The sequence below is a fragment of the Ranitomeya variabilis genome, chromosome 2 (assembly GCF_051348905.1).
Source record: "Ranitomeya variabilis isolate aRanVar5 chromosome 2, aRanVar5.hap1, whole genome shotgun sequence".
Taxonomy (NCBI): domain Eukaryota; kingdom Metazoa; phylum Chordata; class Amphibia; order Anura; family Dendrobatidae; genus Ranitomeya; species Ranitomeya variabilis.
Window position 1 is genome coordinate 823,924,175 of NC_135233.1, and position 22,266 is coordinate 823,946,440.

General features: G+C 43.6%; 1 protein-coding gene across 2 annotated transcripts in view; it reads right to left on the minus strand.

Annotated features, from left to right (window-relative positions):
• Window positions 1–22,266, minus strand: part of LRRC1 (leucine rich repeat containing 1) — a 225,013-nt gene that overhangs the window by 117,595 nt on the left and 85,152 nt on the right. For both annotated transcript variants that reach the window (XM_077290021.1, XM_077290023.1), the window contains exons 2-4: window positions 20,145–20,262; window positions 6,136–6,214; window positions 4,025–4,114 (exon numbers count right to left, since the gene is read on the minus strand). In XM_077290021.1, coding sequence (XP_077146136.1) covers window positions 4,025–4,114; window positions 6,136–6,214; window positions 20,145–20,262 — 287 coding nt within the window. The remainder of the gene's footprint in view (window positions 1–4,024; window positions 4,115–6,135; window positions 6,215–20,144; window positions 20,263–22,266) is intronic.

Below are 22,266 nucleotides of genomic sequence, written 5' to 3' on the forward strand. Positions count from 1 at the left end.
TGACCAAATAACGTGTGAACGAGGTCTAATACAGGAGGAGATGACATACAGATATATACTATATACAGGAGGAGATGACACACAGGTATATACTATTTACAGGGGAGATGACACACAGGTATATACTATATACAGGAGGAGATGACACACAGATATATACTATATACAGGAGAGATGACACACAGGTATATACTATATAGAGGAGGAGATGACATACAGGTACATACTACATACAGGACGAGATGACATACAGGTATATACTATATACAGGAGGAGATGACACACAGGTATATACTATATACAGGAGCAGATTACCTACAGGTATATAGTATATACAGGAGGAGATGACATACAGGTATATGCTATGTATAGGAGGAGATGACATACAGGTATATACTATATACAGGAGGAGATGACACACAGATATATACTATATATAGGCGAGATGACACACAGGTATATACTATATACAGGAGATTACATACAGGTATATCTAATATATAAAGCTGAATGTGTGTATGTATGTATGTGTGTATGTCCGGGATTGGCATCTGCACCGTCGCAGCTACAGCCACAAAATTTTGCACAGTCACACGTCTGGACCCCGAGAGCGTCATAGGCTATGTTGTGAGGTGAAATTTTAACCCCGCGCGTTCCAATTCACCAAACAATTTTGCCCCTATCTACATAATGGGGAAAAAGTGAAGGGAAAAGTGTTGGAGGAAAATTGACAGCTGCCAGATGTGAACAATGAGGACTTAAAGAATGAGAGCGATGGCGCCAAAGGGTATATACCGTACAGTTGCTAAGGTGGGGCCCCGACATGGGATACTCACCACACACGGGGATATGAACACAAACACAAAATGCGCCACACACTACCACGTGCTTGAACACATATACGACCCTCAGCACACATTTCACCACACACACACCAACCTCGCCACATAAAAGTCGAAACACAAAAGTCACCACTCAAAACTCGCAACGCGCAAAACTCGCTACATGCAAAACTCGCCATATGCAAAACTAGGCTCACGCAAAACTCGCCACACGTGCAAAACTCACCTCATGGAAAACTCACCTCATGCAAAACTTGCACACACAGAAAAATTGCCACATGTACAAAAGTTGCACCACATGCAAAAGTTGCCTCACACAAAACTTGCACATACTCAAAACGCACCACACATAAAACTCGCCACGCGCAAAACTCGCCATGCACAAATCTTGCTGCACACAACTTGCTACACTAACCTGTCACATGCAACTCGACACACAAAATGTTGCTACACGCATGTCGCCACACAAAACTCATCTCACAAAAGTCGCTACATGCATGTCGCCACACGCAACTCAACACACACAACTTGACACATGAAACTCGCCCTAAAACACACACAAGTCTGGTATTATCCTTCAAAAATAAAAATCTGATTAATAAGCAGACAAACTACAAGAGCAACAAATGTACCATATAGGAAATACGGCAGCTGTCAGTCACATGACCTGTCTATTATGTGTATGTGTAAGCTAATATATACTGCCAGGGGGTGGGCTTCCTGTTGGCTGGGAATTTATCAGGCTGCCAATAGCAACCAATCACAGCTCAGCTTCTATTTTGCTACAGTTAATTAACCTGAGCTCTGATTGGTTAATATAGGCAACAAAGACATTCTCAGTATAACAAAGCTAATATATGTTGTGAAATGCTTCTATTAGCTTAGTTTTTGCCTTTTAATAATTACATTTCTATCTATTTGTTTTGTGGTTTTTGTGTGCAGAATACATTTTTGTTAACACATTCTATTTTGCTAACAGCAGTCATTAACCCGGGCGAAGCCGGGTAGTACAGCTAGTATATATATATATATATACACACACACACACACACACACACACACACATACACACATATACATATACACATACATATACATATATATATACATATATAAAAGCCTTCATCCTTTACTACAGGACTCCCATTTATCTTTGAAGTTTTATTCTGGACATAATTCTTGAGAAGGCCACAAGCAGATCACAGAAAAGGGATTTTTCTTTTCCTCAATTTATTGCAGAATAAAACCTTGCTGAGAGCAATAACACACAGGCTAATGTTTCTATGGACCGGGACAGAAATCTGTCAGCTGAATGATGCGAGTCAGACACCTGCGCTAAGCCAGCTACTGACAGCACAGCCCAAAATCTGCCGACTACAACGTTACGGAACTGCTTCTATACAGCTAATACAATTAAAAAGAAAAAATCCTTTTTACAAGCCTGTTATATGGTATCAAATGGCTGGCGTAGAATTCCACCCATATAAAAAAAATATATGTTTGCAAATTATAAAATTATGATACGTTTTCGAGAAAAAAAAAAAAATGAATAAATCGGTCTTGACTTCAAAGAGCTCGATCTATTTGTTCACTTTTTTGGAAAGTAATTATTTTTTTTATTAATAAAAGTTAAAATTTCAATGGAGGCAATTTGTCAAAAGTAGCATAAATTTGTAAAGACCTGTCAGTGGTTTATCTTCTAAGGAACAAAGAATCCTTCAATCCGTGAATTAGAATCAATGAACACGCTTTGGCATAACTGTCAATTCATGATTTCGCTCATCTCAAAAGTTGAAAAATTCCCCAAAGTAGTCAATTACTAGCGCTTCTAGAGATACAAGGGATAGGTGGATAAGTACTATAACTAACCATATTTTGGGTACATAGACAATGGAGTTCTGGAGGCTACACAATCAACCAACATCCCAAACTAAGCACAAACAGGACAACCTCAAATAAGACTATAATCAAATGAAACCTTTAGAACTGAAAACAGAATAAGACACTGAAGCTACGCAGTCCCACTCAACTCTCCAACAGACATAGGGTTAAGTTAAAGGAGTTTGTGGTTTTGGATAATCCCTGTTCCCCGGCAGCAGTTTGCTTTATAAATGAGTCCAGCGCAGAGTCTCCACTGCTGTCTGTTACTGTCTGAAGCCCTGATATGATGTAAACAGCACTGCAGACAATCAGTGACCTCGGTTATGAGTGTTTTGTGGCGTCATCTCAGGCAGAGCCAATGAGCTCAGGTATTACCTGCAGTGCAGTTGATGTCAGCATTGCAGACAATTACAGACACAGGAGCAGAGGCGGAGGCTCAGCGTTGGACCTGGGGATAGTGAGTAAAGTACAGATTGTTTTTATTAAAATGGTAATTCGGGACTTATTTTTGTGTATTTTGTGTATTGGGCTAAGAACTAACAGACAGATAGTTGCTGATCTCTGCGGGGTCAGAGCAGTCATGGACGATCCTGCGGCTTCAACTGACAACATGTTGACAGAGCAGAGTCTTCTCTTCCGCCTGCTCTGTTCAGAGACGGTCTCTGCAAATATCATGCTGATGACATCTGCAGACTCACTCCATGCTGTAGATCTATAGGCTAATCTGAAATAAAGGCAACATGCACAATAGGAGGGACAAGGTTTGGGAACACATTTACATTCTCGTGGCTGTTTTAGGCTACGTTCACATTCGCGGCGGGCGCCGCAGCGTCGGGCGCCGCAGCGGCGCCGCATGCGTCATGCGCCCCTATATTTAACATGGGGGCGCATGGACATGCGTCGCACTTGCGTTTTGCGCCGCATGCGTCGCTGCGGCGCCCGCGTCCGGCCGCAGAGGACGCAGCAAGTTGCATTTTTGCTGCGTCCAACTTTCGGCCAAAAAGGACGCATGCGGGGCAAAACGCAGCGTTTTAGCGTGCGTTTTGCCGCGTTTTTGTTTGCGTTGTGCGCTGCGGCGCACAACGCAAATGTGAACGTAGCCTTATGTAGAACCAGCAGCATAGCTGCCATTAACATACTATACGGAAAGCCTTGTAGATGTCACCACATAACACATTTGTACCCATCTCATGACACGTGCACATTTATTAGGAGCTAGAAGGGAAAAATAAATCAACGTTTCCATTATTTTTTCTGCCAACTCTTATCTTGCTCCGCCACAAAACAGGAGAGGTACTTACTTTCCGATGTTTTCCGGGAGTGCCTGCAGTGAGATATCGTTAATGGAAAGGCATGTGAGGCTCTCTAGGTCAGGAAAACTTTCAGGTAGCCTAGATTGCATGAAAGAAAATACATAGCATTTATCACCAAATGCCGAAAGCAGCAAATGATGGCACAGAAAGCTAAAACACTTAGAAAATAGCCAGTCTCTGCGGCTACAATCATTTTCTTGGCACACATCATATACAATTCACTGAAGTTTACAGTCGCTTGCCCTTTTGTAAGGTGTATAAAGTAACAAACTGAGGTAATGCAGTAGGCATATATCAGCATATCAGATGTTCATGAAGGCATGTATCCTCCAGGCAGGGCGTGCTACATTGAGCCAGGATGCCGGGCCGGCTCCCCGGGAATACAGCTCCGATAATAAAGATTGGGAACCATGGGGAAGTCTAAAATAATCAACTTAGTTCCACCTTGACATGATTATCTGTCCATACCTTGGTGTCTTTTCCAATCCATGTACTCACCAGCTGTGATGCCGAGTACATGACATATCAGGTCCCATTCTAACATGTGGGATGTAGATATCAGAAGGTGAAAGTTCCTGAACATGAAACCTCTATTCCCAGCATGTCTGAAGGAACTACTGCTACTAGACAAAGCCCCAAGTCATGGGCGTCTAAACTATTCTACCAGCAACATGCCGGTGATACCACGATTGTGCGCTCATGGTATTAGGGTTGGTAGACCAGAGGGTGTGGCCTCAAAGGGTTTGGCTTATCAAAAAGACATGGCTTAACATGCAAGACAATGACCCAAAATTGTGGGACACTTTTCTGTCACAAAGTGAAGGACTAATGCCATGTGAAGCCACAGATATCTGCGGGCTCGGCCGGCAGTGTAATATGTATGGGGCCTCCCAACTCTTCCCTAACAGATGATTGTGGGGGAAATATGGATCTGCTTTCGGACTTACAATCCTTTTTACATCGACAAGATAAGACGCCATAAAGGCTTTCATGGAGAACACAGGAATGTTTGGCAGAACAAGCCCTCCCGTGTATGGAGAAGTCGGGAGAGTTAGCTGGCAGCCAATCAGGCACAACCGTTCTACTGGAAGTGATCCATTGTGTAAGGTATTACACATCTTATCTTATGCACATCGATGGTTTGATTTCTTTGCCTGTGTAGATTGGATGGATTCTTAACGACATCTGGTGAGAATTCCATGTCAATGGAACCTTCAGAAATATATTTACTTAGAAAATTGGTGATGTGTTCAATACTTATTTCACCCACAGATTATTAAATTTTAACATCATAAGACAACATTTTGAGCAAGAAAATAAAATCTTGAATAAAAAGTGCCGGCACCCAGTCCATAGTTAGATGTTGCCAGACCCACCTGAAGAATTTAGGGTTCACTAATCTAATTGACAGTACATGACTACACAGCAGTCACTCCTTCTGCATGACACTGATCTGTACCATCAGCTCATACCAAAAGAAGCAGCAGAACTCGATGTACACCTCCCATCTGCTTCCTGACGGGCCCTCCAGCAGTTCGCCTTGGCACTGCTGCCCTTCCCTGTTCAGATCTGTCCTCCCTGTGCTGTGTCCGGTCTTCGGGCAGGAGACTGACAACTAGCTATTAAGCCTTCATCCTGCAGCACTGTGACACTGGGAGCTCAGAGGGACCATGAAGCCATGTAAGATGTAGACCCACCTGCTGTCAGGGGAGAATGCCGCCGTCACTCACTAGTATGAAGTAGAGGCACTCGCCCGCAGTATCCATCGCTGGATAATGACATACGACACAATGTTACATTTCCCAGCGACTGATGATCAAGCACTGTACAGTCACTAGGTGTTGCTCCCTTCACCGTTTCGTGACAAATTAAATGAGTCCAGCTCACAAGAACTGACAAATTTGTACATTGGGTCATTGGCGGTCACTTGCTTGTCTATGTTCGGTGGATGTGTTGCATGTCAAGTTTGGATGTCACTGCACTTTCTGTGCTGTGTGTTTTTACAGTTTTAGCATATATAAAAAACAGGCACATTTATAAATCATTTTCAGAAATAATGCAAAGTAAAAGGGATATAAATGTATCTATCAAGCTCTTACCTTGTAAGCGGGTTTCCACTGAAGTCCGCTACTTGGAGTTCTTTACAAAAGGAGATGCTCTCTGGAATTTCTGGAATATCTGAAATAGATTTTACATATATTTAGTGAACATCTGAGAATACTTGCCAAAAATGCCCATTTTCAGTATTAGAAGAACCTATAACTAACCCATATTCATATTATTAATAAACAAAAAAAAAATTATATATATATATATATTTGGTCACAGTTTTAATGTTTGTGATAATCAGCATTTCCCAAACTCCAGTCCTCAGGCCCCCAACAGGTCATGTTCTCAGGATATCCTTAGTATCGCGGCATCAAAAGTTCTGTCACCTGTGCAGCACTATGGAAATCCTTAAAACATGACCAGTGAGGACTGGAGTTTGGGAAACACTGCTTTAGCCACCAGACTAAAAGTGTGTGCTGGCTGTCTCCATAAACTCACAAATCCAAGAGTTGGAGTGATTTAATTTTTAGTCTGATTGGCAAAAAGTAAAAAATAAAAAAAGACTCAGACCAGCCATGATTTACTTTTAGCAATCAGTAACTTAACATGTATAGCGAGCCAAAGCCCAGCCAGAATGGTGAGACGCCTGTTGACCGAACTGGGCAGTCAATTTTGGAAAGACCAAGGCCCTCCCAACTTTCCCCTGACATCTGCCAAAAATAGGAAGCCTTTTGTTTGCGGGAGATAAGTTGCCGCCAGATGAGTTTGGCAGCAGCCTGCTCCCGTTTCTTACAGAGGTCACATGCATGTGGAACGCCCCCCAGGGCCGTGGGGTACTCGGTACCGGGTCCATTACTTAAAGGGATGTGTCACGGCGGCCCTGTCCATGGCCCTGGGTGCCCATGTTAAAGGGATATTCTTTAAAGGGATTTGTAAAATAATAAATGTTCGCGAGGCCACCTGTGGTATTCGGTCATGGATGACCAACGCTTCTTAAAGGGGTCCTCTGGGGTGATGGCAGCCAGATGGTATAACTTCCCACAGGTGAAGTAGGTCCCCAGGGCTCCCGGTGAATAGATGGAAGATGGTGAGTGGTGCTGTCTTTTTTTACCTGGTTTACTTATGGTAGCAGGCAGCCACAGTCCACGGCACCAGATGACAGGTACAAGCAGGGTCTGGGGGCTTGGAAGCGAGTTCAGAGTCCAGCTTTACCAGGTGAAGTTAAAAGCCTTCCTCTTAGCGCAGTGGTATTATATTCCCTTACTGCCTAAGGCTCCTGGCAAGGTCCTCTCAGTTCTCTCTGTCCCCCTTTAGGTAGGACTCAAACCCATATGACAGGTGACTTGAGCCTTTTTACAGGGTCTCTATCATGACCCGGGTTCTATGTGTCACTGTGTCTCCTGGGCATTAGGGGGGACAGGTTACGTGTAGTCTAGCTGTCCTACCGGTGTCTGCTGTGCCTCCTAGAGTATAACCCAACCTCGGTCTTCCGGTTACCGGTATCTGTGCTCTATCAGGGAGGTAGCCCTGTCGCAGCTATTCTCCCTTGTTGTCACTCTCCTGTGCTTCGCTCTCCGGCACGTTCACTAAAAGCTGTTCTTCCTTCTGTATATTGCTATCCAGGGGCTACAGCACTTCAGGCTGTATGGCCCCTCACTTGTCCTCCTGCCTCAGACTGCTCCAGTCTGCTGTCCGGCACCAACTCACTAATCTTCCCAACTGCCTAGCAACTGCCTAGCAACTAACTCCTACTCCCGACCAGAGAGAGCAACTCCCCTTAAGTCGGGTGTAGAGCTCCCCCTTATGGCCTGGAGTCAGAACGGTGTTGTATGTGCTGATTACCTGTCAAAAGGAATCCTCCATCGCTTCCAAGCGTTGCATCACTCTCTCCATGAGGAAAGCAATGCCACTGTAACAACCAGGAACCTGGGGTGTCACACATGTCCCACCAACAGACCTCTCAAAGTATAGCCAAAGGTTTCTGTTGACAATTAACCTGTAACAACGAAGTCAATGACAACATAAACCAATCCTGCCATTTACATCATTTTTATAGTATATTTATGGTATCATGCTCCAGAAAATGTGTGATTGAATTTCTATTTAGGGGATTTCATGTGCTAACTAGGGGCACTACGAGAGCAGCCCTACATCAATCCTTGGAATAGGACGCCTGCAATATTCACTACCGCAGACTGGCATTTTATATACAGAGATCAGACAGGAATAATTCCCCTTCCTAGGCAGATTTGCTTTACTAGACATGGCATTATAAACTCTAAACAGCCTTGGAAGCTTTTCATCTTTCAATATGCCAAAGTCATGAAACCAGTGCTCACTCCGAAGAGAATATTACATATGAACACAAAGCCTGAAAGTAACGTCCCAGTGTAGACCAGATGTTCAGGGGCATATGCTGGAGAAATCTACGCATAACCAAAAGACGAGTCCTTAATCCTAACTGCGTCACACAATGAAACCCAATGCAAAACAAGGCAAGCTAAGCATAATCCAGCCGGCACAGGCAAAGACTTCTATGTTATGGATGCTGTTCAGCTTCCCATTTTAATGAAGAATCCTTAAAAAAAAATAGATAAAACCCCAAAAGCTTCTACAACCCAATAGCGTACATTTGTGAACTTGATTAATAGAAATAATCACTAATGTAAGTATATGCGCCAATGAAAATTACATATAAAAGTTAAAAGGGACGATTAAAACGCTACCCACCAGCAGCAATTCTGAGACAATCAGGTCAGCTCCTCCTGCTGCTCTTTAACATCCTTCCTGCAGATCAGATACCATCATCAACATGACAGGTTTCCTATAAGAGGGTCAATCAACCTAATCCCAACGCTACTTGAAAATACATTTTTCCCATGCATGGAAACTGCATTTCTGCTTGTTTTCTTTCTATCTACAACCCACCACCTTCTTTGATTGACAGCTCTGGTTTGAAAAAGCTAGAAAAGTGGGGAGTTAGATGGAAAACAAGCAAATGGGAATGTCACATCATGCTTGGCCACACCGCGATGCACCAAGCACCTGTACTTGGTTTAAAGGGAAACAGTCAGCAGGATTGTGCACAGTAACCTACAGTCTCAGGTCGGCGCCGTTATACTGATTACAATGACACCTTGGTTGATGAAATCTGCCTTCTGAGTTAATGATATGCTCGTGCTCCGGGGCGGCCTGTAGAGGGTCTTCATGTGGTGCTCTGATTAGGTATTCATAATGCAGACTGCTGACATATCACTGATCCCTCACTGACCTGCCCCCTAGTTCACATAATGAATACCTGTACTGAAGAAAAAAACCTTCTGCAGGCAGCTACCAGCCATGGCACCTGCGCTGCAGCATAATCACGTTTACGGTGTTAATAAATGTGCTTGAAGTTATCCTATAAAAAAACAAAAAAAAAATTAGAACGTCGCCCGCCACGCCTGCGCACTTGTGCAGTAGTAAGTATCGGTGTATATAGAGGTGATCTGATAGCTGCTATTACGCAGGCTCGGCAGCATCATGTTGGAGGAGGAATTTTTTTTTTTTTTTCTCTAGCAAGACAGTGCCGCCAGCACCTGCACAGTAGCAGCTATCAGATCACCGCTATATACACCGATAGCTGCTGCTGTGCAGGCGCCGCAGCACCGTTCCAGCAATATTGGCGCTTATTTTCCGGGGGCAGGTGTGACATGTTTATGTCCCATAAGACCGGCAGCAAATCAGTGGTTGCTTCACTCACTCACTTTAGACGCAACTGACACCCAGAAGTGAGAGCTGCTGCTGCTCTCCCCGGATGTCCGCTACAAAAGGAGGTGAAAGCGAAGTGGCAGCTGATTGGCTGCAGAGCTCGCATGACAATGTCATGCAGTCCCCAGGAGAGCAGGCGCCAACATCACTGAAGGGGGAGAATATAGTGACTGAAGGCATTGCTCGAGTAGTAGATCAAACCGAACTGGATTGCTGTACTAAATGGTGCTACTTAAAGGGGTTGTCGGCTCCAGATCAATAAGCCTACAGCAGACTTATGAATCCCCCCATCGCACACACTGTGGGTATTCACATGCTTTTGAGCCAAGATCAGAAGGTATGTATGCGTAATACATACGCTAGGCCAATGGGCACAGCCTTGTTCCATATAGTTGCATGGAGTGAGGCAGCGCCCTTTCTAGTGACGTGCTCCATCCAGTACAAGTGTACGGAGCGAGGTTGCGCATACTGGACAGGCCCTGGCCAGGAGTATGTATGCATGCATGTATAACGGTCCCGGCTCAGAAACCAGCAAATCCCAGCGCGTATTGGGGGCATTCCTCAGTCTACAGTGGGGGGAGGAATTCATAAGTCTGCAGTGACACGACTTCACACACGACTTATCAATTTGGCCCGGACAACCTCTTCAATGAATTAGGAACATCTTACAAGTGTTGTGCGCCTCCAGCAGAAATGTGCAGCATTGTGCAGTGTGTGTACTGTCCATGATTAACAATGCAATGTACTGTAGAGGAGAAACGCTGTCCTTTATCCAAAAGTGAAAATCACCGATGAAGCACTGATGGCAAAAGCGGACACACTGATCCCAAAGACTTACTTAGGCTCCTAGTCATGAGCACTGATGGATCGTAAACTAGTGGTCAGCTCTCATTTACATGAGCCAACGAGACACTATGGGAACAGCACAAGTGTTCATAATATGGTTCTGTCCCCTTACAGCATCATGCTGTCGATTCCCTGTTGACACCGGGCAGTATGCAGCTGACAATTTTTAATGATCCGATCAGCCAGAAAATTAGCTTTTTGCTCGTTCTTCGGGTCATTGCCGGCGTGCTTACAGAAGCCAGTAATCAGGCCAGCGCTCCTGCAAACGCTCCTTCATCGATTATCGTGACATTGTGTATTTCTGGCGTATAACATTGCTCAGACATTGCTGTAATTTACAATTAATTCTCTTTCCATTTAACCCGATATTCAGCAAATGGCATCAACCACCAACAGCAATTATCAGGGGTCTGGAGGTTTTGAAAATAAAACCATGTTCTTCAATATCCAGAGCTGGGCTCAGGTCCTCACTGTCTTCATGTACAACATGTTCCAAATTTGTTATGCAAATGCTATTTTGCTCTCCTTTTCCTAAATGGTGGATGCAAATGTTTCAGTATAAAGTTCACATCAATCGCTAGAGTATACATAACATTTTATTGAACAAACCCTCCAATAAGAACAGAATTTTTTTTTTTTTTTAACTAAAAAAAAAAAAAAAAAAAAATGCAAAATGCACAGTTCCAAAACATTTTATAGATGGCAAAGAACTGAAAATGGTCATTTGTTGAATTGGCAGAATTAAGAGGCGACATTTACTGAAATCAAAAGCTTGTTTTAATCAAAAACATCTCAACAAGCCAAGTTACATGTTAACATATGTCCTTGTTCATTGATATCACCTTCACAATTCTTGCATCCATTGAACCTGTGAGTCTCGGAAAGTTCCTGCTTGAATCTCTTTGCAGGATGTCAGAATAGCCTCCCAGAGTTGCTGGTTTGATGTGAACTTTATCCCAGCCTCATAGATCTTTTCCTGTTATGATCCTTAGTGGCTGAGGATCACGAATAGACCAGCAAGTGAATAAACTAAGGACAAGCTCTAGGGAGATGGTAACCGGACTGATCGCAAATCTGAACCTATCCAACACAACTAGAGGTAGCCGGTGAACGTGCCTAAAAAATTCCTAGACGTCTCGAGCCAGCCTGAGGAACTAGCTACCCCTAAAGAGAAAAAGACCTCGCTTGCCTCCAGAGAAATAATCCCCAAAGATATAGAAGCCCCCAACAAATATTAACGGTGAAGTAAGAAGAAGGCACATACGTAGGGATGAAATCAGATTCAGCAAAAGAGGCCCACTAGTACTAGAAAGCAGAAAATAGAGCAGGGGTCTATGCGATCAATAAAAAACCCTTACAAAATATCCATCCTGTGATTTCAAGAACCCACGCACCAACTAATGGTGTGTGGGGAGAAACTCAGTCCACTAGAGCATCCAGCAAGCGAGGGAATCACATTTTAGCAAGCTGGACAAGAAAACATGATAAACACTGCTGATCAAAAAATGAGCAAACAAAACTTAGCTTGTCCTGGATGGACTGGGAGCAAGGTAGTCAGAAGGAATCTGAGTAGCACTGATTACATCGACAGCAACAAGTGAAAGCAAAACAGAGCTATATAGGAACCTCCTAGAGGATAACGAACCAGCTGATAGCCAGAGACCAGCAGGATAACAAACAAAGCCACCAGGGGGAGCCCAAAGCAAAAGTCACACCATACCACCAGTGACCACAAGAGGGAGCCTGAAAACAGAGTTCACAACATTTTCCTTGAGAATACTCCAAAGTTTCTTAATAGTGTTGAGGTCAGGGGAGGATGGTGACCACACCATGAGTTTATCTCCTTTTTTGCCCATAGCAGCCAATGACTCGGGTATCCTTTGCAGCATGAGATGGTGCATTGTCATGCATGAAGATGATTTTCCTATGAATGGCACAGTTTCTGCTTTTGTACCATAGAAGTAAATAATCAGTCAGAAACTAGTTTGCTGAGGTCATTTTCACACCGGCAGGCAGGGACACTAAACTAGCTCTCATAATTCTGGCCCAAAACTTGTCTCCACCACCTGCTTGCCGACAATCCACCAACCATCCAACCCTCCAACCATCTGGACCATCCACGACACTCATCAGTAAAGAAGACTGTTTTATAATTTGTCTTCATATATGTGTGGGCCCACTGCAACAGTTTCCGCTTCTTAGCACTGTTTAGGGGTAGCCGAATAGCAGATTAATGCACAACTGCAAGACTCTGGAGGAGCCTACAATTTTTGGTTTACGGGACTCCAAAGGCACCAGTTTGCAGCTTTGTACTGGTATTTTAGCAGCGGCTATCTTAAGCTGATCAATTTGTCTGGCAGAAACCTTCCTCGTTATGCCTCTATCTGCACGAACCCATCTGTGCTCTGGATCAGCCAAAAAAATCTTCACATTACGATGATCACGCTTACATTTTCGGGAAATGTCTAGCATTTTAATACCTTGTCCAAGGCATTGCACTATTTGATGCTTTTGGGCACCAATGAGATGCTTTTTCTTTTCCATAAGGCTTGAAACATGTCCTGTTAAGGCTACTTTCACACTAGCATTAACTGCATTCCGTCACAATGCGTCGTTTTGCCGAAAAAACGCATCCTGCAAAAGTGTTTGCAGGATGCGTTTTTTCACCATTAACATTAAGCGACGCATTGTGACGGATTGCCACACGTCGCACCCGTCGTGCGACGGATGCGTCGTGCAGTGGCGGACCGTCGGGAGCAAAAAACGCTACATGTAACGTTTTTTGCTCACGACGGTCCGCTTTTTCCGACCGCGCATGCGCGGCCGGAACTCCGCCCCCACCTCCCCGCACCTCACAACGGGGGCAGCGGATGCGCTGGAAAAATGCATCCGCTGCCCCCGTTGTGCGGCGGAGACAACGCTAGCGTCGGGAATGTCGGCCCGACGCACAGCGACGGGCCGAGCCCGACGCTAGTGTGAAAGTAGCCTTAGTCTTTTGTAATAAACTTAGTGCTAAATGCAGTGGAGATCAGTATCATGGGTCAGAAAAGAGGCCGAGAGACAACAGGTTAAGAGTTCAAGAATATTTATAATAGTATGCAGGTAAACAGCTATGACACAGCAGGTTAGTAGCAGACAGAGCTGGATAGGCAGTACGCACGTGTACAGACTGTGGAAGTCCAAGTATGTCAGGTCCAGAGACCTGGAGACCAGACCAGGCCTCCTAGCAGGGAGCAGTCCAGCAGCAGAGACGGGTGCAGCGCAGATCCAGGGAAACAAGTCTTACAACGAAGAGACGTAGATCCGGAGACAGGCGGGGTATCCCAAAGTAACGAAGAAACCAGCAAGATAGTTCTTCCAGCTTGATCACAAGTCAGGAACAAGATACTCTCAAGCAATGAGTATATATACAGAGCTCCCTTAAATACACCACAGACCGGAACAAGGAAAATCTGACAGGAAACAAGATGGCCCCCGTGAGGCCAGTGACTCCATCTTAGGTAAGGGCAAAACTAACTGAATTGAGGGCAAGAGCAGACAGAAACAGATGTACAGTCCAAGTCCTTACATCTTTTTTAAATGGAACCTGCACATGTGGGGTTTATTTTCAGTTCAATAGAGTTATTAATCTGCTAAGTGCCCGCACTTAGCTGAACGGGAGCAACTTGACATTATGGGGCGAAATAAAGTTATCTGCATTCTTCAACTTAGATGCCAAAATGAACACCACGAGAAATCACTACTGGACAAACCCTTTTCATTAGCCCCACAGTGCAGGGATACTTAGAGACCCTAAACAAGGTCACGTGACCACTGCTCTGACAAAATAGTGAAGGCTGAAGCAGATTAGCGGCCGTGTCATTATGTCAGAGCACGGGCAGAGGAACGGTGTTAGTCTGGGAACAAAGTTTAGCTTATTTTATGGTGCGCCGTGGGGCCACTTAGAAGTGGTCATCCGGTAGTAGGACATGCCTTTACAATAAGAACAGATAACGCCTTGGTGTGTTATAGCGGTATAACCTATTTTAGAGGTTACACTGAAGTCTAATGTGTATGGGGCTTCTGGATGCTTCCTTGACAGACGATGTCGGGGAGGAAAGGATCTTGACCTGATTTTCAGAGGTTGATCCTTTTGCTTTCACTGAAAATAATGCTCTAACAGAAATCATGAACACTTGGCCACACGTCCCGGTATGTGGGAGTCAGGGAAGATAACACCACACAATCATTTGGCCGTCAGCTATCTAATGTACTTGGGTTATGCATTGAAAACATTTAACATATCCCGAGTATAGATGACAACTTCCTAATCGGTGGAGGCTCATCACTGGGACCCACACCGATCAGCAGAATGGAGAAATGCTATTCCTGTCACAAAATGGAGCGGAAGTTGGTTGCGTGATCACCGCATCACTCATCCTCTATGGGGCTGCTGGGAAAAGCCGAGCACAGTGCATGGTAGCCCTACACAGGAGAACAGAGCATGGGTCTACTAGCAGGCGCATTGCTTCTCCATTCTAATAGGGATAACAGTTCTATTCTCTGCCAATCTCTGGGGGTCCCAGCGGTCAGACACCACAGATCAACAACTTATCACATATACCAGGAGCAGGTGATTAGAGGTTGCCTGGTGAAAACAAGCCATCTTTAACAATGCTCCAAGCATGAAGAGAGTTTAAAGGGAACCTGTCACCCCCAAAATCGACGGTGAGCTAAGCCCACCGTATAATCTAACCTCTTTTTCTCATCTTTCAGGAAACATCAGAGGCTTATCTACAACATTCCAGAATGCTGTAGATAAGCCTCTGATGCCGGTGGGCTTACCTCACCTTCGATTTTGGGGGTGACAGGCTCCCTTTAAGTTTCCCTGCATAAACTGCAAGGTCCTAGCATTATATATACCGTACATATGTACTATACATTTGAGTCACTGCAAGTTAAATACCCCCTTTGCTGACACAAAAATGCTTAACAAAATTAATAGGAATATTTTTTTACCCCTTAGTAAAAAATGTAGTGCGACCTCTGTGTAACAGACGCAGCAGACTGACCATGTATCGCATTGTGCAGAGTGGTCTATAAAGAATGCTCCTCTCCTAAGTGCAGCCACGATCATCTGGACAGCTCCGGGGTCCTGAATGAAATCTTGTACTGTGATGTCCCAGGTTATGAGAGATCATTACTGTCGCAGTTTGAAGCCCATTGCTGGTTTTCCTATATTCTTCTGAAAGGGCCCTGGACCAGGAACATGCATACGGCATTGAATCTGCAGTCAGATTGTGTCTCATGTCGCTTTTAACAGCTATGTACAACTTACCGAAAGGTTAAACATAAAAATAAGGAAACTTTGCTCTTAGTCTTAAAGGAAACCTTTCAGATTGAATAAGCCGTACAATATATGGACAGCATGATATAGAGCCTGAAAAGCGGAGCAGATTAATATATAGGTGTGCGGAAATAGATTCAGTGTAACTAGTGTTTTATTCATTACCATTTCTGGTCTTAGAAGTCAAGTCCGAGCAAACTGAAATAGCTGTCAATCACAGATTAGGATCAGCCCTTTAACTGCGGAGCCCAGATTGAGCAGGAACTTGCATAGATTATATCAGATTTCCTATTAAAAGTTACTTTTTAACCTACATTGCTAACATCAATAGACTTTCTGCTAGGTTACTATTCCTTTTTCTATCTCTACGGATCAATCATCATGAAAGTGAAAGGTTCCTTTTAATTAAAAATATACAATAAATTAGTTAGTTCACGTGGGTGTCCTCAGAGGCTCCAAAGTCATAAATGGGAAATTATTGACTGTGAGCCCCACTGGGGAAAGGGACCAATTCAATGCCTATAAAGGGCTGTGGAAAATTAATTTATTTTTATTTCAAGGTACAAACTATGAGTCTCTATGGTAGAACTTTCTGTGCATCACTGTATGAGAAGGGAACGCTCTGCCATAAAATTCAATGGAATAATAGAATCCACTAAAATGCACCAAAAATGCGTGGATGCAGACATGTACCAGGCACAGTGTGCTTTTTAATGATCTGAAATAAAATATTGGATTTACACACCTGGCCTACTTCTCTTAGTGAAATGCTGCAGTTTTGAACATTCTTTCAGTAGGTTACGCAGAAGTAGAAGCCATATAGGATGACAGGATCAGACTACACAAGGTTTGTACTGAGAGACAGATCTATTACAATGAAGATGGCAAAACACAAAACAATGATATAAAGTACAAGCATACATAACAGTGCAACCACATGACACTTCAAAAGAGCATAATAAATAAAATTAAAAAAACTAAGATGTCATAAGTTGCATAACTGTGAATACCCCTTTATAATTGGGGATTCGGTTATGTTCAGTATTAGCCAATCACATTTAAACTCATGTTAAATAGTAGTCAGTACACCGCTGCTATCATTTACAGATATTGTGATTAACCCCATATAAAGCTTAACTCTTCTAGTAAGATTATCCTTACAGTTTCTTAGTTGCATTTTGCAGCAAAACCCATGGTTCGTGAACAGCTTACAACACAGCAAAGGGATCTTACGGTTAAATGCTATCAGTCAGCAGAAGCGGACAAAAAAAAAAAAAAGTTTCCAATACATTAGATACATCATAGTACTCTGTGAAGTCATCAAGTATTGACTTAGATTTCTCAAAAAAGTTATATTATCTAAAACTGGATGTCCAGCAAAAATTTGATGAAAAGACCAAACGGCCATTGGTCTTGGAGGCTGCCAAGAGGCAGCAACATCAAAGAAGCTGCATGAATTTCTGGCTACTGCTGGTTGTGCACTCCCTGTGACTATAATTTTCCACATTTTTCATATGTCTGGCCTACGAGGTGTGTGTGGGGAGAACACTATCTTTATTTATTTATTTATTTTTTCCAAAGAAAAAATATGTTTGGAAAAAAAAAAAACACACTTCAAGTCTACCAAAGGCATGTGGTAAAACATGTTATGGTCTGAGGAGACCAAGGTTAAACTTTTTGGCCATAATTCCAAAGGTATGTATGCAGCAAAGTCAAAACTGCACATGAAAAGAAGAGCAGCATACCCACAGTGAAGCATGGTAGAGGCAGTATTACTTCTTGGGGCTGTTTTTGGTAGCTGGAACAGAAGCTTTAATCAAGGTTGATGGAATTATGAACAGTTACAACTAACACTCAATATTGAAACAAAACCTTCAGGCCTCTGCTAAAAAAAACTGAAGAGGAATTTCATCTTTTGACACAATAACAACCTTAAAGGGGTTGTCTGGTCCAAATCGATAAGGCTGCAGTCACTCTGTTTGACTGCAGATTTATGAATCCCCCCCAGCCCATGTACTGTATGCTACGGGGATTCACCAGTCTGAGCCGGGACCAGAGTGTATATATGCGTTATAGATACTACCAGCCAGAGCCTGTCTAGTTGGCCAGGTCTTGATCCACACATTTGTATTGAGTGAGGCCACGCCTCAACTAGTGGACGGGTTCTGTCTGGGAGTATGCATAACACATACCTGCCCTCCTGGTCCCAGCTCAGAAAACGGCAAATTCCCACAGCGCACAGTGTGTGAGCTGGAGGGGATTCACAAGTCTGCAGTCACACAGTGACTGCAGACTTATCGATTTGGACCAGTTAAACAAACCCTTTATTCATACCTGAAAATCAACAAAAGAATGGCTTCGCCAAAAGATCAAAGTTTTGGAATGACCCAGCTAGAGACCAGACCTGAATCCAAATGAAAATCTGGGTGATAGTCTGAAGCGGGTGCTGTACACAGGAGATGCGGTCTCATTGTGACAGATTTGGAGCTACTGCAAGGAAGAGTGGGCAAAGATTGCCGATTCTAGATGTAACATGCTGAGACTTCTACACAAAAAGACTGCATGCTGTCAAGTTCAAAGGGGACCTCAATAATAGTTTTAGTATAATGGAGTGCATATTTATGCATCCTCATTATTTGAGTTCTTTATTTTTCTTTTTTCCATCCAAAAAGATTTCAGTTTATTTTACAATTAAATTGTACAGATTATGGAAGACATTAAAGGGTGGAAAAGTTTTTAAAGTGATTTTTCTTGGTATGATTTATTTATTCATTTTAACATGACAAAAACCTGGCATTTTAATTTGGAGTGTGTAGACTTTATGTTCACTGTATATTGTGGGGGGTGAGGGGTTTTAGGATCATAACTATTCTCATGTGTTGTGATGCACCCACTCTATAAGTATGTTTATGCATGATACAGTCTAACCACAGTCTGCATAAAAGATGTACACGATTGGCACCCATTTTAAAATTACTTATGTGCCGAGAATAGAAGAAATAAAATGATAAAGCTGGACATAGCCTTCCAAAGGAATCTGTCAGCAGGATGTTATTTAAATCTGCAGCATAATGTAGAGGCAGAGAGCCTGATTCCAGGGATGTGCTGCATGCTCAGCAGCTTGCTGCAATTTCAATACAATCAGTGCTTTATCAACAGGAGATCATCACTGCAGGACTAGGGGTCTCCTACCAGGCAGTCCAGCTAATCTGTGCAACCCCCTCTCCCAACACAGATTGGCAGCCTGCTGACAGTTTACGGAATACACAGGAAGCTGCCAATCAGGGGTGTGGGTGGTTATTCACAGATCAGCATTCATAGCACTGCTACATGTACAGCAGAAAAAACAGGGAGTCTATTAGAACTGCACCAGCCTAGTAAGTTACATTGCTGGAATCAGGCTCTCTGCCCCTACTTCATGCTGCTTTCAGAATACATTATAGTTTGTGAACTGGGGAATAGGTCTTACTTATCAACTAATAAATGGAAGTAGAGTAAGTTGTGTTTTATACCCATAACCATGCACACTTTTTACTGTCGAACATGAGTTACAAAGTAGAAGTCCTTAAAAATAAAAACAGGAAAAACCACTTCACTGCACAACACCATAATACAGAAAGGAAAGACAGGCACATTACACAGACATCATTCAGTGGAAGGAAGAGAGCCTGGACAAAAGGCGACAGCGGCTCATCTCCCAGATCCTGACAACTTGGCTTCCATCACAATATAGCTGCGGTGGCAGATGCAGGATTTTGCCTAGAATCGCATGTATCCAGGCTAGTCGTGAGCGCACGTGATCACACTCCGTGCATACCCGAGCAACGAGCACTGGCGCTCATCACTAATGCAGGCACTACATCTGGATTACCCCCTGACGCGGTTTTGAGGTACACCAGTATGTATACTGGGCCGTAGTGATGATGTGGCATGTCGGACTGCTGCAGCCAAGTCCAGGTGACACCAATGCTACCGCTGTGGTCAGGGACTATTGTCACCATCACCGCTGAGTAACAGAACAGTTTTACACTAGTGTAGTATGAAAAGTAAATCATGACCCATCTTTTCCTTACACCTTATATTAATATAAAAAAATGCATAAACATATGTAAAAGTTCATGAGAATTTTCAACTTACCATTACGAGACACATCAAGTTCCACCAACTGCATAAAGTTCGCTATCTCCGGAGGAAGGCGCTGAATTTCATTATCGCTAAGACCAAGTTTTCTTAACTTCACAAGTTGGAAAAATTGCTGAAAGACAATAAAACACAGTAAATGTCAACTTAATATAGTCACACATCCAATCCAGGCCTAAAAAGAAACGGATGGTAAATATGTTTCAGGGAAGAATTTAACAGATGAGAATCTTAATTTCTGAATCAAATGCACCTTGGAGGGGAAGAACGTGTGACCTTCATAAGAAAGTCCTGCCATAGAAGCTACATGACATGACCATCGGTGACAAGTGTCCTGATCCTAAGGCCGGGTCACACAGACATATTCCATGGTCCATATCTGGACCACAAGGTCTCTTGATCCAAACTTACAGCTATATGTATGGCATTGCAGTGTGTTTACGGACCGTCATATAGGTGGGTGTGAAGTCGGCCTTCCCCTCATTCTGTAAAGCAGCGTTCTCCTTCCTCCTACACGAGGCACCTATAAGACATACTGCTGTAAGAAGCAGCCCATTCATGCAGGACGGCTCCAAACTCCTGTTTACTCATGGACTGTTCTCATTCAGTGAAGAATGTGGCTCCTGTCCTCCTCCATGTTATTACTGCATACCGCCCAGGGAAAAACCCATGTCTCACACGTATACAGAGGCACAATGGTGGGCACCATAACACTGCTGTGATGAGTAAGTGCCCGCAACAATGGTACTTAAACCGGTCACTACATTTTTTTATGCTTTACTTATCTAACTACCTCCTCATATTGTCGCTGATCATTTTGGAATAGATTTTCTTTTTCTTCTATGCAAAGTTCTGTCCCACTGGCAAAAAGGTGCTAATTTGCCCGTCAACCATGTGTGGGCCTTTTACCTTTCCAACTCTAGCTCAATGGTATACACAATTTGTTGAAGGAAAAATTTGCACTAATATTACAACGGGCCCTAACTTTGTAATGGAGGGTAGGAAAAAAAACTGCTTCTAGAATTATTGAAAACAGCAGCAATTGGAGGAAGTACCAAAACATGCAGGGAATGCTCCTCTCTAAGGCAGACCGGCCCCCAGATTTCACAAGACAGATTGAACACATCTCTATCTCTTACACCTGATAAGGATGATATATTTTCCTTGTGTTAAACTTTGATACAGGATTATCCATCCTTTCTGACATGAATATTCAATCTCCGCCACCAAGCCTGACTGACAGTTCTTCAGTGTCCCTCATCACTGCTGAGATCTCACACTGCTCAGTATAAGATGCAATTATCAGGCTTGGTGGATGAGTGAATACATTCATTATCCCAGAGCTTTATGAACAATCTTTTCCCTATGTATAGCGTGTATCTTGCTGTACCAAGGGTCTTTTACATATTAGGTAACATTACTTCAACAATCAATTTATGTTGAAATTTATAGAAATTTGTTGTTCGTGTGATCATTCAGCCATTTAAAAGAAATCTGTCACCAGATTTTTGCCACCTAATCTAAGAGCACCATAATGGATAGACAGAAACCCAGATTCCATAGATATGTCACTTACTAGGCTGCTTCCTGCAGTTTTGATAAAATCACTGCTCTAGCCCCTTCCCGACCTTTGACGCCACGTAGGCGTCATGAAAGTCGGTGCTAATCCGACCTGTGACGCCTATGTGGCGTCATGGAATGATCGCGTCCCTGCAGAGCGGGTGAAAGGGTTACTTAGGGCTAGGGTTGCACCTTAGGGCTAGGGTTGCACCTTAGGGCTAGGGTTGCACCTTAGGGCTAGGGTTGCACCTTAGGGCTAGGGTTGCACCTTAGGGCTAGGGTTGCACCTTAGGGCTAGGGTTGCACCTTAGGGCTAGGGTTGCACCTTAGGGCTAGGGTTGCACCTTAGGGCTAGGGTTGCACCTTAGGGCTAGGGTTGCACCTTAGGGCTAGGGTTGCACCTTAGGGCTAGGGTTGCACCTTAGGGCTAGGGTTGCACCTTAGGGCTAGGGTTGCACCTTAGGGCTAGGGTTGCACCTTAGGGCTAGGGTTGCACCTTAGGGCTAGGGTTGCACCTTAGGGCTAGGGTTGCACCTTAGGGCTAGGGTTGCACCTTAGG